A 15,780-nucleotide genomic window follows, 5' to 3' on the forward strand; every position below is an offset into this window, starting at 1 on the left:
ATATATATATATATATATATATATATAAAAAACAATATCTAGAGTGTTTTCTTAACCCAGTACTTTATGAAAAGATCGAAGGCTGTATTGAGAACAACTGAAATTCACACTGTGCAAGGAGACCTACACGAATTTGATAATCTCTCTACATGTATAATTATATATAGATATATAAATATATCTATGCATGTGTGCACACACACATCATGCACGCATATCTATGTATTCTGAAAAAAGAAATTGGTGGCAGATTCTAAATGTAGCAAACACTGCCCTGCATTGGAGGGTATGATATGGGTTATCCTAGGGTAATCTTGGTTTTACTCCTGGCTGAATAGCTTTCTAAGCATGATTTTCTTGCCTTTTAAGGAATTTATGAGTTACTTACAATCATTGTAAACCATCCCCCTTTGCTTAAACCTAGCTACAGTGACTTTACAAGTTCATACTAATGACAAACACTTTGTCTATACAATATATTATTATTATATTTATAATCTGAATAATCAGAAAGTTTACTTCATTTAAAATGTGTCCATTTAAACACTGAAAAAAACTTTTTGCTTTTTCACAACGGGTTTGCCGCCAGGACACAGGTGTCGTGAAAACCACCGCTAAACCTAAGCAAAAATGGGAAAGGAGAAGACCCACATCAACATCGTTGTCATCGGACACGGAGATTCAGGGAAGTCCACCACTACTGGCCATCTGATCTACAAATGTGGTGGGATTGACAAGAGAACCATTGAAAAGTTCTAGAAGGAGGCTGCTGAGATGGGGAAGGGCTCCTTCAAGTATGCCTGGGTCTTGGACAAACTGAAAGCTGAATGTGAGCATGTTATCACCATTGATATCTCCCTACGGAAATTCGAGACCAGCAAGTACTATGTGACCATCATTGATGCCCCAGGACACAGAGAATTCATCAAAAACATGATTATAGGCACATCCCAGGCTGACTGTGCTGTCCTGATTGTTGCTGCTGGTGTTGGTGAATTTGAATCAGGTATTTCCAAGAATGGGCAGACCCGTGAGCATGGCCTTCTGGCCTACACTCTGGGTGTGAAACAGCTAATTGTTCGAGTTAACAAAATGGATTCCACCAAGCCATCCTACAGCCAGAAGAGATACAAGGAAATTGAAAAGGAAGTCAACACCTACATTAAGAAAATTGGCTACAACCCCGACACAGTAGAATTTGTGCCAATTTCTGGCTGGAATGGTGACAACATGCTGGAGCCAAGTACTAACATGCCGTGGTTCAAGGGATGGAGAGTCACCCATAAAGATGGCAATGGCAGTGGAACCACACTTCTTGAAGCTCTGGATTGCATCCTGCCACCAACTCACCCAACTGACAAGCCCTTGAGTTTTCCCCTCCAGGACATCTACAAAATTCGTGGTATTGGCACTGTCCCTGTGGGTCGAGTGGAGACTGGTGTTCTCAAACCTGGCATGGTGGTCACCTTTGCTCCAGTCAATGTGACAACTGAAGTGAAGTCTGTTGAAATGCACCATGAAGCTTTGAGTGAAGCCCTTCCTGGGGACAATGTGGGCTTCAATGTCAAGAACATGTCTGTCAAAGATGTTCGTCGTGGCAATGTGGCTGGTGACAGCAAAAATGACCCACCAATGGAAGCAGCTGGCTTCACAGCTCAGGTGATTATCTTGAACCATCCAGGCCAAATCAGTGCCGGCTATGCACCTGTGCTGGATTGTCACACAGCTCACTTTGCCTGCAAGTTTGCTGAGCTGAAGGAGAAGATTGATCATCGTTCTGGGAAAATGCTGGAAGATAGCCCCAAATTCTTTTTTTTTTTTTTTTAAATAAATGTATTTATTTATTTTTGGCTGTGTTGGGTCTTCGTTTCTGTGCGAGGGCTTTCTCCAGTTGCGGCGAGCAGACGCCACTCTTCATCACGGTGCGCGGGCCTGTCACTGTCACGGCCTCTCCCGTTGTGGAGCACAGGCTCCAGACGCGCAGGCTCAGTAGTTGTGGCTCACGGGCTTAGTTGCTCCGTGGCATGTGGGATCTTCCCAGACCAGGGCTCGAACCCGTGTCCCCTGCATTGGCAGGCAGATTCTTAACCACTGCGCCACCAGGGAAGCACAGCCCCAAATTCTTAAAATCTGCTGATGCTGCCATCGTTGATATTGTTCCTGGCAAACCCATGTGTGTTGAGAGCTTCTCTGACCATCCTCCTCTAGGCCGCTTTGCTGTTTGTGACATGAGACAGACGGTTGCTGTGGGTGTCGTCAAAGCAGTGGACAAGAAGGCAGCTGGAGGTGGCAAGGTCCAAGTCTGCCCAGAAAGCTCAGAAGGCTAAATGAATATTATCCCCAATACCTGCCACCCCAGTCTTAATCAATGGTGGAAGAATGGTCTCAGAACTGTTTGTGTCAATTGGCCATTTAAGTTTAATAGCAAAAGACTGGTTAATGATAACAATGCATCGTAAAATCTTCAGAAGGAAAGGAGAATGTGTTGTGGACCATTTGTTTTGTGTGTGGTAGTTTTAAGTTATTAGTTTTTAAAATCAGTACTTTTTAATGTAAACAACTTGACCGAAAATCTGTCACAGAATTTGAGACCCATTAAAAAAGTTTAATGAGAGGGGCTTCCCTGGTGGCACAGCAGTTGAGAGTCCGCCTGCCCATACAGGGGCCACGGGTTTGTGCCCCGGTCCGGGAGGATCCCACGTGCCGCGGAGCGGCTGGGCCCGTGAGCCATGGCCGCTGAGCCTGCGCGTCCGGAGCCTGTGCTCCACAACGGGAGAGGCCACAACAGTGAGACGGCTGCGTACCTCAAAAAAAAATCCTTTAGAGCTAAAGCTAGATACAGCCACTAAAGAACATAGCCTAAATTATTGTCAGAAAGTTAATGCCTTTTTAAAATCTGTTTTTTTCTATTTCTAGAATTATTAACATGGAATGGGACAAAAGTTTTCTTCTATTTGAAGAAAAATAGAATGATAGTTGAATATTCTGCAGTCATTGATTTTTTGCCCAACTAGTACCTAGTACATAATAACCTCTAATTAGATGCTTTATAAGTAGATACACTAACTTTAATTTATTTTCTAAAATTATCTCTCAATCTTCTAAAGAATCATACCCCTCTTATTATAATAGAATTTACAGTGATAGAAAGATTACCCATATATAGTTGACATTAGGACTCCCTAGGTTTGTCAAGTAACAATTTCTTGTAGAATGTTCTGCAAGTAGTATATCTCGATATAAAACTGCATTACATTTCATTTCATCAACAGCATCCTTACCTACAAAATAATTACTATACAACTATCTATATAAAGTACAGTACTAAATGTCAGGACTCCACAGACAAGCTCTCCAAGGTCCTCATCCTAGAGCTGGTTCCAGGCTAATGATATAGATCTTAATAAACGCTGGGGAAAATTAAAAGAGGGATAGAATTCCATGGGAAGAGATGATAAGAGAAATTTTAAAGGTGAAATGAGTCTTGACCTGTATTGTGAAGAAAATGCAGATTTTAGCTGAGCATGGAGAAAAGACATAAAGTATGAGCAAATAATAAAATTAGGACACACTCAAGAATATTTTCTGGGATAATGCATTAAATAGTTTTCTTTGAATAAGCTGTTTAATTAGAGAAATTGTAAGAAGTAGGTAAATTTAGACCATTGTAAGGAATTCAGATTTGGTCCTGGAGAAAGATGGGGATTGCTGACTATTTTGATTGCATAAAATAATATTTTATGCATTATTTCTTTTAGCATGAATATCTTTCTCAAATAATTGAAGTACGTGCTTCTATGATTAGAGTTTTGCAAAGGCTCATCTTTGTCTGCCTTTACATTTAATTGTCCAGTTATCATTCACTTAATCTTTTAATTAGTTTTTTTAAAGGAGTATCTCTATACTTCATATTATTTGTTCTTACCAACTTGCAGAATTCATAGAAATTCTAATTTGTTCAGTAAAGAACAAAGAGATAATGAGTATCTCTTTTCTACATATAGAAGAATGACAAATTAAGTTGACAAACATGAGCTTACAAACAGTGGTGTTACATTATTTATTATATTAAGTTTCACTTCAATGAGAAATTTCTTTCTGAGACTGAATGTATCTTTTGATGGCATAAGGAAAAGACAAAGAAACACTGGCAGCCAGAAGGTATGGAGTTTGATCTTTGGCTTTTCCAACCTCACTGTAACCACTCACAAAATTTCATGTGTAGTCTCCAAAGTCATTTGGAGTTCATGAAATCAAATTACCTCTCGTATTACCCCTTTACCTATGCTAACATGTTGCTCTCCCTGCAGATATGTCATGATCAAATTTCCTATTGTTATACTTGTCTGGAGAGAGATGTACATTATATCCAATTCCTTCATCAGTTGGTACACATTAACATAATAAATGGCAGGTCCCTCTTTATGATCGTGGGATAATGTTGCTATTAACCAGAATGTCTTCTTTTTATCCAGACCTCAAACAAACTATAGTTCCTTTAAAAAGTGATAAATTGAGATATTCTTTCCTTCTTTTTAGAGACTTAGTCTGTCTAAAAACCATAGTCTGAGCAATTTCTTCTTCTTACCTTGAACATTGCAATAATGTTCCAAAATATTTCACTGATAAAGGATAATTCCATAAGAAAGTTGTAACTATCAGAGTTTAACAGACGTTTTTCATCCAAGGTGACTAATCTTTAACTAGCAAATGATGATTAGGCATTGTTTGGAGAATTACAGTGTAGAGACACAACCTAACAGTGACACTTTCTAGCATCTTTCTTGGTTATTATGTGTAATCCGTTTTAGAACATTTTATAAATCTTTTAGTTTCATTCAATGTCTACCTTGCTTGAAGTGTGCTTGAAATGAGAATTGTGGATACTTCATACTGTTTTGATTTTAGAGTTAGCTACCCAAATAGCCTATAAATGTTATTTTGAATCCTTTTGACCCAGGAATCCTGGATGTTTATGAAGAAACTATGTTGGTCTCTATTTTGTCATCTATTTAAGTACTGCATTAATAATTGTGAAATATGACTACTTTGTTTTCCTATTTGTAACTGATTTTTACCTGTAGTTGGTTATATTTACTACTATTATATATGAAATAATATACTCTATAAGGAAACAAATAGCTAACATATCATAGTGTAATCCCAAAATACCCTTGGGTTATTACATAAAAACAACCCTGAAATAATAACAAAAATAATGAGTTAACATGTATTGAAAGACTATGACGCTGTAGACACTATATTAAGCACTTTAAAAACACTGTCTCATTTAATTTTCAAAAGAACCTTAGGGTAGAAAGTATAACTTTTCCATCTTTAGAAGGAGGAATTTAGACAAAGAGCTAGTGTGGTGGACTATGAAAAGAATTCCAAGCTGACTACAAAAAATGTTATTTACCAATTAATAATGTTAACGTTTCTATTAGCCAATTAACTTATAATATTAGCTAATAAAATGACCAATTAATCATATTAAGTTATAATGTTTTAATTTCACGTTGATTTCAAAAGAAAAGAAAAATAGTTTTCTATTAATTCTGTTGTGATCCCTAGTGAAAAACACTTCCTCATTCTCTAGTAGAAAAGAAAAATATCCATCTGGTGTTCCTGTAGAATTTATAGTTCCTGAAGAGGAAAAATCTCTGACCTAGACTGATGTTTAATAAGGTCACTGATAACAAATGTGCCTGTCACACTGGGGTTGAGGAACTAGGAAGTTTGTGTCTGGGAGAACATGGAATCATGTCAGAGACAGCAAATAATAGGTACAGGAAAAGACACATTGCTGGTTTGGTCCCTTCATCTTGCTCTCCAAATTTACTTTATGTGTTGGTGATAGTGCCCTTTGCCATTGAGCTTGGGAGGTAAAGAGTAACAGAGAGATTGTACATTTTACTTCTTCCATTATAAACTTCAGATGTGCCCTTCTACCCAAATCCAGCCACCATAATTCTTCACAGAAGTCATTTCTTCTTAACATGATTTTACATGAAATAATTTGAACCCACTTGACAATTTATTAAAATTGACTATAATGTTTTTGTGGATTCCTTGAAAATACTTCTTAGGTCTCAGGAAGGGAAAATCACATATTAAGAAAGTGAATAATAAAGAAATTTCACAAAAAGGCAGAGAGAGTACCTCTAAGATAAGCAAGAATCACATGATAATAAGTTAAAAAGTATTTACATTAGAGATAAAAATAATCTAAGTTGCCTGATTTAGATATTAAGTAGAAAAATCAATTATAATACACTTAGTTATTGCAAGCCAACCGTCACTGTTTTAGTTTTATTTGGTGTTTAAATGTTCCAGAATTCAAAAGGAGTATCTTACAGATTATTTTAGGGTATGATAAACCTAACAGAGGCTCACAAATTCTCATATAGTATTTTATGATATTTATAATGAAGGAGATTTTTTTCAGTTGGAATATTATTTAAAAAGAAAAAAATATGATTTAAATTAATTCCAACATGTGATACATTTAAGATTTAATTATCCAAACTTTTCTCAAGTTAGTTGCTGTTTATTTCAGTCTTTAAAATATTTGAATAAGACCCTGGAGATACAAACTGAAACTGACCATTTCATTATGTTACAAAATTATTCAAGAATACATAAATTCAGAGTATAAATTTTAGTAAAGATTATTCTTTCTAACGTTTATGATCTTATAGAAAGATTATTTGTTCATAGTCTGGTAGGTATCTTGAAGTAAAACTTACTCAACAAAATAAGAATTGTTAGTTGGTTGGCATACCACAGAAGATCATATAACACTGGCAAATACATTTATAGTAAGTGAACTACACTAAATACATAGGGCTTCCTCAGTATGTGAGGAGACATGAGAAGAGAGAATAAAAATATTTTTATCACTGACTTATAAATATCAGTAAGTATAGTTGAACAAAAAGGAATGAAAAATGCTATTTAGCATTAGACCTATTTAGTAAGTGAATTAAAATAACATAGAAAGACAGGGAAAGACACATCACAGAGCTGGGATGAGACAGGCCCTCTCAGAATAGCTATTGAGAATGACGCTGGGTTGCCATGGCCAGTCTTGGCACCTCATTATCTAAGAGCTATGTACATGTATAAGAACTTCATAGAAAAGCAGTGGATAAGATTATGAAAAAGAGGATGGAAGGAGGGATACATAAAGCAAGATTAAAGGTGTTAACAATTTTTTCAGTTTCTAAAAAACAACAAAGTAAAAGATAATAATGGTCTACAAATAAATAACAAATGAAGAGAGTAACTACTAAATAAATTTGAAGGGGATAATGGGATCAAATTAAACTTAATGTCAATATTATGTGTGAGAGAATCCCTTTGTAAATATATAACAGACAAAATATATAACCTCATGAGAAAAGCTGCCTTATACTTGAAGTCCCCATGAATTCACACCCACACTGCACAAAGCTGCACAAAGACTGGTCTGCAAGCAAAACAGGTGAGCACCCTGAGTCCAACCCACCACATGCAGAGACCAAGCCACAACTAGAATGGGCAAGCAACTTCCCCCTTTCTGTGCAACCCAGCTGGGTAAGCTCCCTCCTTGCAGCCACAGCCCTATCACAGCTGGTGGGCACATGCAGCTCACAAAAGGAAGATCCATTGAGTGCCTGGCTCTAGTGGCCAGAGGAGTTACATTTCTGGGCCACACAGAACAGCTCCTAAACAAGACCACTCCCTCAGGACTGGAGGAGATAGATGTTTCACCTAACACATATAAGCAATCACAGAGAGACTGGCAAATGAGGACACAGAGGAATATGTTCTAAATCAAAGAACAAGGGAAATTCCCAGAAAAAGACCTTAATGAAATGGAGAAAAGCAACCTGCCTGATAAAGAATTCAAAATAAAGATTGTAAATATGCTCACTGATCTCAGAAGAAGAATGGTTGAACACAGTAAGAACTTCAGCAAAGAGATAGAAAATGTAAAAAAGTCTGAAATAGAAGTTATAAGTGAAATGCAAAATACACTAGAGGGTTTTTACAGCAGAATGGATGAAACAGAAGAACAAATCAGTGAGCTGGAAGACAAAGCAATGGAAAATGCTCAGACAGAGCAGCGAAATGAAAGAATTAAAAGAAGTAAGGATACCTTAAGGGACCTCTGGGAAAACATTATGCAGATTACATTTGCATTATAGGGGTCCTGGAAAGAGAATAGAGAGAAAAGGTCTACAAAAATTATTTAAAGAAATAATAGCTGAAAACTTCCCTATTCTTGGGAGGTAAAAAGACAACCAGGTCCAAGAAGCCCCCAGAGTTCCAAATAAGATGAACCTAAATAGAAACACACCAAGGCACATTATAACTAAAGTGGTAAAAGTTAAAGATAAGGAGAGAATTTTAAAAACAGCAAGATAAAAGCAACTTACTACACATAAAAGAAACCCCATAAAGCTATCAGCAGATTTTTCAGCAGAAAGTTTACAGGCTATAAGGGAGTGATGTGACATATTCAAAATGCTAAAAGGAAAAGGCTACCAACTAAGAATACTCTACCCACAAGGTTATCATTCAGAATTAAAGGAGAGATTAAGAGTTTTACAGACAAGCAAAAGCTAAAGAAGTTCATCACCACTAATATGGCCTTACAAGAAAAGTTATAGGGGATTCTCTAAGCTAAAAGAAGGTACTAATTAAGAATAAGAAAATATACTAAAGTAAAAATCTCACTAGAAAAGGGAAATAACAATGCAGTGAATAAATCACTTATAAAGCCAGTACTAAGGGTAAAAGACAAAAACAATAAAATTAATTAAAAATACAATAATTAGTCAAGGAATACACAAAGTGAAAAGATAAATATGTCATCAAAATATAAAATGTGGGGGGAGTTAAAGGATAAAGCTTTGGTTTGTGTTCAAAATTAAATCACTATAGACTTAAAAGAGATTGTTATATACATAGGATGTTACATGTGAACCTCATGGTAACCACAAAGAAAAAACATAGTAAATGCACAAAAGAAAAAGAGAAAAGATATGTAAACATAACACTGAAGAAAACAATCAAACCACAAGGGAAGAGAGCAAGGGAAAAAGAAACAGAGGAGCACTACAAAAACAACCAGAAAACAATTAAGGAAATGGCAATAAGTGCATACCTATCAATAATTACTTTAAATGTAAATGGACTAAACTATCCAATTGAAAGATAAAGGTGGCTAAATGGATTTTAAAAAAACCCTATATGCTGACTTTAAGAGACTCATTTCAAACCTAAAGACATTCACAGACTGAAGGATTGTGAAGGAAAGTGAAGGAATAAAAAGTATACATATCATGAAAATGGATATAAAAAGAAAGCTGAGGTAGCAATACTTATATCAGACAAAATAGACTATAAAAGACTCTAACAAAAAACAAAGAACATTACATTATGACAAAGATGTCAATCCAACCAGAGGATACAATATTTATAAACATTTATGCACCCAATATAGGAGCATCTAAATATATAAAGCAAATATTAATAGAAATAAAGAAATAGACATCAATACAATAATAATAGTGAACTTTAATACCTCATTTACATCAAAGGATAGATCATCTAGGCAGAAAATCAATAAAGAAACACTGGCCTTAAATGACATGTTAGACCTAATTGATTTAAGAGTTTTCTTTAAGGAAATTTCATCCCAAAGTAGCAGAATGCACATTCTTTTCAGGTGCACATGGAACCTTCAACCAGATAGATCACTTGTTTGGCCACAAAACAAGCCTCAATAAATGTAAGAAGACTGAAATCATATAAAGCTTCTTTTATGACCACAACAGTATGAAACTAGAAATCAATTACAAGAAGAAAACTGGAGAAAACACAAACATGTTGAGGCTAAACAATATGCTACAAAACAACTAATGGTTCACTGAAGAAATCAAAAAGGAAAATAAAAAATACTGGAGACAAATGAAAAGAGAAACACAATGTTCCCAAACTGTGGAACACATCAAAAGCAGTTCTAAGGGGGAAATTTATGGTGACATAAGCCTACCTCTGGAAACAAGAAAAATCTCAAATAAACAACCTAACTTTAAATTTAAGGGAACAAGGAAAAAAAGAACAAACAAAGCCCAAAGGAAGGAAATATTAATGATCAGAGTGGAAATAAACGAAGTTGAAACTTAAAAAAAATAATAAAATAAAAAATAAAGAAGATCAATGAAACCAAGAGCTAGTTCTTTGAAAAGATAAACAAAATCCACAAACCTTTAGCTGGACTCATTAAGGAAAAAAGAGAGAAAGCATAAACAAATAAAATCACAAAATGAAAGGGGAGAAATTACAGACGATACCACAGGAATGCAAAGACTCATAGGAGAATACTGTGGACAATTATATGTCAATAAATTAGACAACCTAGAAGAAACTGATAAATTCCTAGAAACATAAAATCTTCCATGACTGAATCAGGAAGAAATAGAAAATCTGAATTATAATTTACTAGTAAGGAAATTGAAACAAAATTTTAAAAATTCCCAACAAACAAATTCCAGGTCCAGATGGCTTCACAGGCGAATTCTACCAAACATTTAACAAAGATTTAATACCAAGCCTTCATAAATTATTTGAAAAATTTGAAGAGAAAGGACCACTTTCAAACTCAATTTATAAGGCCAGAATTACCCTAACAACAAAATCACACAAACACACAGACACACTCACACACACATGGAAATTACAGGCTAACATCCCTAATGAATATAGATGTAAAAATCTTCAATGAAATATGAGCAAGTTGAGTTCAACAATACATTAAAAAGATCACAAGCCATTATCAAGTAGGATTCATTCCAGGGATGCAAGGATGGTTTAACATCTGCAAATCAATCAATGTGATACACCACATTAACAAAACAAAGGATAAAAATCATATGATCACCTTAATAGATGCAGAAAAATCTTTTGACAAAATTCAACATCAATTTTTGATAAAACTAAACAAAATGGATATAAAGGAACATAACCTCAAAATAATAAAAGCCACATATGACAAACCTATAGCTGACATCATACTGAATACTGAAAAACTGAAAGCATTTATTCTAAGATCAAGAATAAGACAAGAATACCTCCTCTTGCTACTTCTACACAACATAGTATTGGAAGTCCTGACCAGAGCAATCAGGCAAGTAAAAGAAATAAAAGGCATCCTAATTGGAAAGGAAGATGTAAAACTGTCACTGTTGGCAAATAGCATGATACTATACATAGAAAGTTCCAAAGACACAGCCAAAAAACTATTAGAACTAATAAATAAATTCAGTAAATGTGCAGGATACAAAATTAATATACAGTAATCTGTTGCATTTCCATACACGAAAAACAAACTATGAGAAAGAGAAATGGAGAAAACTATCTCGTTTACAATTACATCATGAAGAATAAAGTACCTAGCAATAAGTTTAACCAAGTAGGTGAAAGACCTGTACTCTAAAAACTATAAGACATTGATGAAAGTAATTGAAGACAACACAAGCAAATGGAAAGATATACCGTGCTCATAGATTGAAAGTATCAAGATTGTTAAAATGTCTATACCACCCCAAACAATCTACCACTTCAATGCAAATCCTATCAGAATACCAATGGCATTTTTCACAGGACTAGAACAAACAGTCCTAAAATTTGCATGAAAGCACAAAGACCCTGAATACCAAAGTAAACTTGAGAAAGAAGAACAAAACTGGAGGTATCACACTCCCTGATTTCAAACTATACTACAAAGCTATAGTAATCAAAACAGTATGGTACTGGTACAAAAACAGACACATAGAGCAATGGAACAGAACACAGAATCCAGAAATAAGCCCATGCTATATGATCAATTAATCTACGTCAAAGAAGGCAAGACTATACAATGGGGAAAAGAAAGCCTCTTCAATAAATTGTGTTGGGAAAAGTGAGCAAGCAAAAGGTTGAAATTTGACCATTTTCTTACAGCATATACAAAAATAAACTGAAAATGGATTAAATAGTTAAGTGTAAGACCTGAAAACAAACAATTCCTAGAAGCAAACATAGGCAGCAAGCTCTTTGACATAAATCTTAGAAATATTTTTTTGAATATGTCTCCTCAGGCAAGGGCAGCAAAAGCAAAAATAAACAAATGGGACTACAACAAACTAAAAAGCTTTTTCACCATGCAGGAAATGATCAAAAAAGCAAAAAGCAACTTACTGAATGGGAAAAGATATTTGCATATGATATATCCAATAAAGGGCTGATATCCAAAATATATAAAAGACTTATACTACTCAATATCAAAAAAACAAATAACCTGATTAAAATTGGGCAGAAGACCTGAATAGAAATTTTTCCAAAGAAGACATACAGTTGGCCAACAGGCACATGAAAAGATTCTCAACATCACTAATCACCAGGGAAATGCAAATCAAAACTACAATGAGATACCATCTCACACATGTCAGAAGAGCTATTACTAAAAAATAAGAAACAACAAGTGCTGGCAAGGATGTAGAGAAAAGGGATCCCTTGTGCACTGTTGGTGGGAATGTAAATTTGTGGAATCACTATGGAAAACAGTATGGAAATTCCTTGAAAAACCAGAACTAGAACTACCATATGACCTGGCAATTCCACTTCTGGATATTTATCTGAAAAAAATAAAAACACTATTTGAAAAAATATATTCATCGCTATGCTCCTTGCAGCACTATTTACCATAGTTAAGAAAAGAAGCAACCTAAGTGTTCATTGATAAGAGGGATGTATAAAGAAGATATAGTATACATATACAATGGAATATTACTCAGCCATAAAAAGGAATGAAATTTTGTTATTTGTGAAAACATTGGTGAATCTAGAGATATTGTGCTAAGTGAAATAAATCAGACAGAGAATGTCAAATACTGTATGATTTTGCTGAAATGTGGAATCTAAAAGACAAAATAAATGAACAACCAAAACAAAACAGAAACTGACTCATAGTTACAGAGAACAAATTGATAGGGGAATGGACGAAGTTGGTGAAGAAGAGTAAGAGGTATAAACTTTCAGCTATAAGGTAAATAAGTCACAGGGATGTAATGTACAGCACAGGGAATATAGTTAATAATATAATAATTATAATATATTATAATATAATATATATATTATATATTATAATTATAATATTATAATAACAGATGGTAACTAGATTTACTGTGGTGGTCATTTCATAATGTATAAAAACATTGCATCATTATTTCATAGACCTGAAACTAATATAATATTATATGTAAATGATAGTTCAATAAAAAATAGATAATGAGACATGAATATCAAAAATGATATATGGGGAGGGAGGGAGATGCAAGAGGGAAGAGATATGGGAAAATATGTATATGTATAACTGATTCACTTTGTTATAAAGCAGAAAAACACACCATTGTAAAGCAATTATACTCCAATAAAGATGTTAAAAAAAATGATATACAATGCAAAGGCGAATAAATATCACAAAAATACACATTCTTCCCAAAATTAATCCATAAATTTCATAACCAGTCAAAACTGAAACTGTTCTTTGTAATCTTCCAGAATAATCCTAAAATTTCTCTGGGAAACAATAACCAAATAAGACAATATTTTTTTTTTTTTTTTTTTTTTTTTGCGGTACGCGGGCCTCTCACTGTTGTGGCCTCTCCTGTTGCAGAGCACAGGCTCCGGACGCACAGGCTCAGTGGCCATGGCTCACGGGCCCAGCCGCTCTGCGGCATGTGGGATCTTCCCGGATGGGGCACGAACCCGTGTTCCCTGCATCGGCAGGCGGACTCTCAACCACTGCGCCACCAGGGAAGCCCCAAATAAGACAATTTTGAAGAAAAAAAATGTGCAAAAGATATTTCCTACTAGATATCAAATTCATTTTTAGCCTTAGTAATTACTGTAGTGTGTACTGATAGAGACTGGGGTTGATAAATCGATCAATGCAATAGAATAAAGTTTCCACATATATTGAAATAATATATTACAGAGGTGCATTGCAGATGAATAAAAAAGGATGGACTAGTTAGTAAGTGGTAGTACAAAACTGGTTATTCATATAAGAAGAACATAAATTTAGACCCCTTCCTTAAACAGAAAGATAAAATGTCTAGTAGAGTAAAACAAATGTCAAATATTTGTTTAAAATTTTGAGAAGAAAGTATAAAGTCTTAGTTCAGAAATAGATTTCTTAGAAAAGAAACCCAAAATGCCCCAAAATAAGGAATATTTATTGAACTTAAATGTTTATGTTTTAAAAAAATACCATAAATATTGGGGAAAGACAAGTTTCACACTAGAATAAATTATTTTCAAGGTATATAATCAGGCAATGTTTGGAAAATAAATGAACTCCAACAAATTAGTAAAAGAAAAGACATAGGAACCAATAGAAAAAAATAGCAAGAGGTATGCATGAAGCATTCAAAGAAAAGAAAATCAGAATGGCTAATAAAACATGGAAATACCAAATATATTAGTAATCATTAAATTGCAAATTAATAACACAATAAAATAATTATTTCATGTCCATTATAATGGAAATAAACTGGTGAGAGCACTCTTGGTCAGAAATAGGTGTTTGGGATCTTCATACACTCTGAACAGTAGTAAAGAAATACAGGACATTTTTGGCAATTTCAAGTAAAGATGAAAATTAACATAATCTATGACCCAGGTATATTCTTTAGAGAAACTCACACATATGGCTATATTTATGAATATCTTTTCCTCCCTTTAGTATAGAGATGATAAAAGAAGAAAATAAAAATGTAAGTATCTAAATCCATATATTTCCCTCTAAGCACTGCTTTAACTTGTTACAATATATTTTGATAATATTATTTTATTATCATACATTTTGAAATGCTTTCTAATTTGCCTTGTGATCCATCCCCACTCCGTCTCTCCTTTCTCTCTTCTCTTTTCTCTCTCTCTTTCACATATTTGGAGGTTTTTTAAAATTACATAATTCTATTGATTTCTAATTAAATTCATTATAGTCAGGTAACATACTCAGTTTATTTCAGTCCTTTGATATTTAATGAGACTTGCTTTATGGACCAGCTTTATGTGTGCCTTGTTGAAAGTTCTACTTGCACTTGAAAAGAAGTCATATTTTGTACTTACTGGATGTCATGTTTTTTAAATGTATACTATGATAAGCTGGTCGATAGTGTTGCTCAAATCCTCTTTGTCTTTACTATTTTTTTAAAAAAAATCTCATATTCTACCAAATACTGAAAGAGGGATATCAATAGCAGCATCTATGATTGTGAATTTGTCTATTTCTTCCTTTAGTTTTGTAAATTTTTGCAATTTATAATTCAAAGTTCTGTGTTATATTTTCTCAAAAATATAACCTTCTAAATTACTAGGGGCACACAATTTAGAATTTTAATGTCTTATTGATGAATTGATCCTTCTATCATTAGGAAATACTGTACATTATTTTTAGTAAATTCTTTATTTTGAAGGGTTTTTTTGGGGGTGGAATTATCTCATGTCATTTTTCATTGAGTTTAGGATTTGCAAGGTATATCTTCTTTTTTTAAAACTCTACTTTATTATACTGGAATACTGAAGTGATTTTGCTTTCCATAGAGTTGGGTTGGCTTATTGTTGCAATGGAATTTGATTTGGGCTTCTTATATACTCTCATTAAGGTTATAAGAAATAGGTCCCGGGCTTCCCTGGTGGCGCAGTGCTTGAGAGTCCGCCTGCCGATGCAGGAGACGCGGG

At 34.3% G+C, this 15,780-nt stretch overlaps 1 protein-coding gene across 1 annotated transcript; it reads left to right on the forward strand.

Annotated features, from left to right (window-relative positions):
* Positions 1 to 630: 630 nt before the first annotated feature.
* On the forward strand, positions 631 to 2,331 carry LOC103080760 (elongation factor 1-alpha 1-like). The gene is given in 3 exon segments (XM_082930948.1): positions 631 to 1,798; positions 2,104 to 2,296; positions 2,298 to 2,331. Coding segments are annotated over 3 exon segments (1,395 nt in total).
* The last annotated feature ends 13,449 nt before the right edge of the window (positions 2,332 to 15,780 follow it).

The sequence above is a fragment of the Lipotes vexillifer genome, unplaced genomic scaffold (assembly GCF_000442215.2).
Source record: "Lipotes vexillifer unplaced genomic scaffold, Lipotes_vexillifer_v1.1 scaffold1028, whole genome shotgun sequence".
NCBI lineage: Eukaryota > Metazoa > Chordata > Mammalia > Artiodactyla > Lipotidae > Lipotes > Lipotes vexillifer.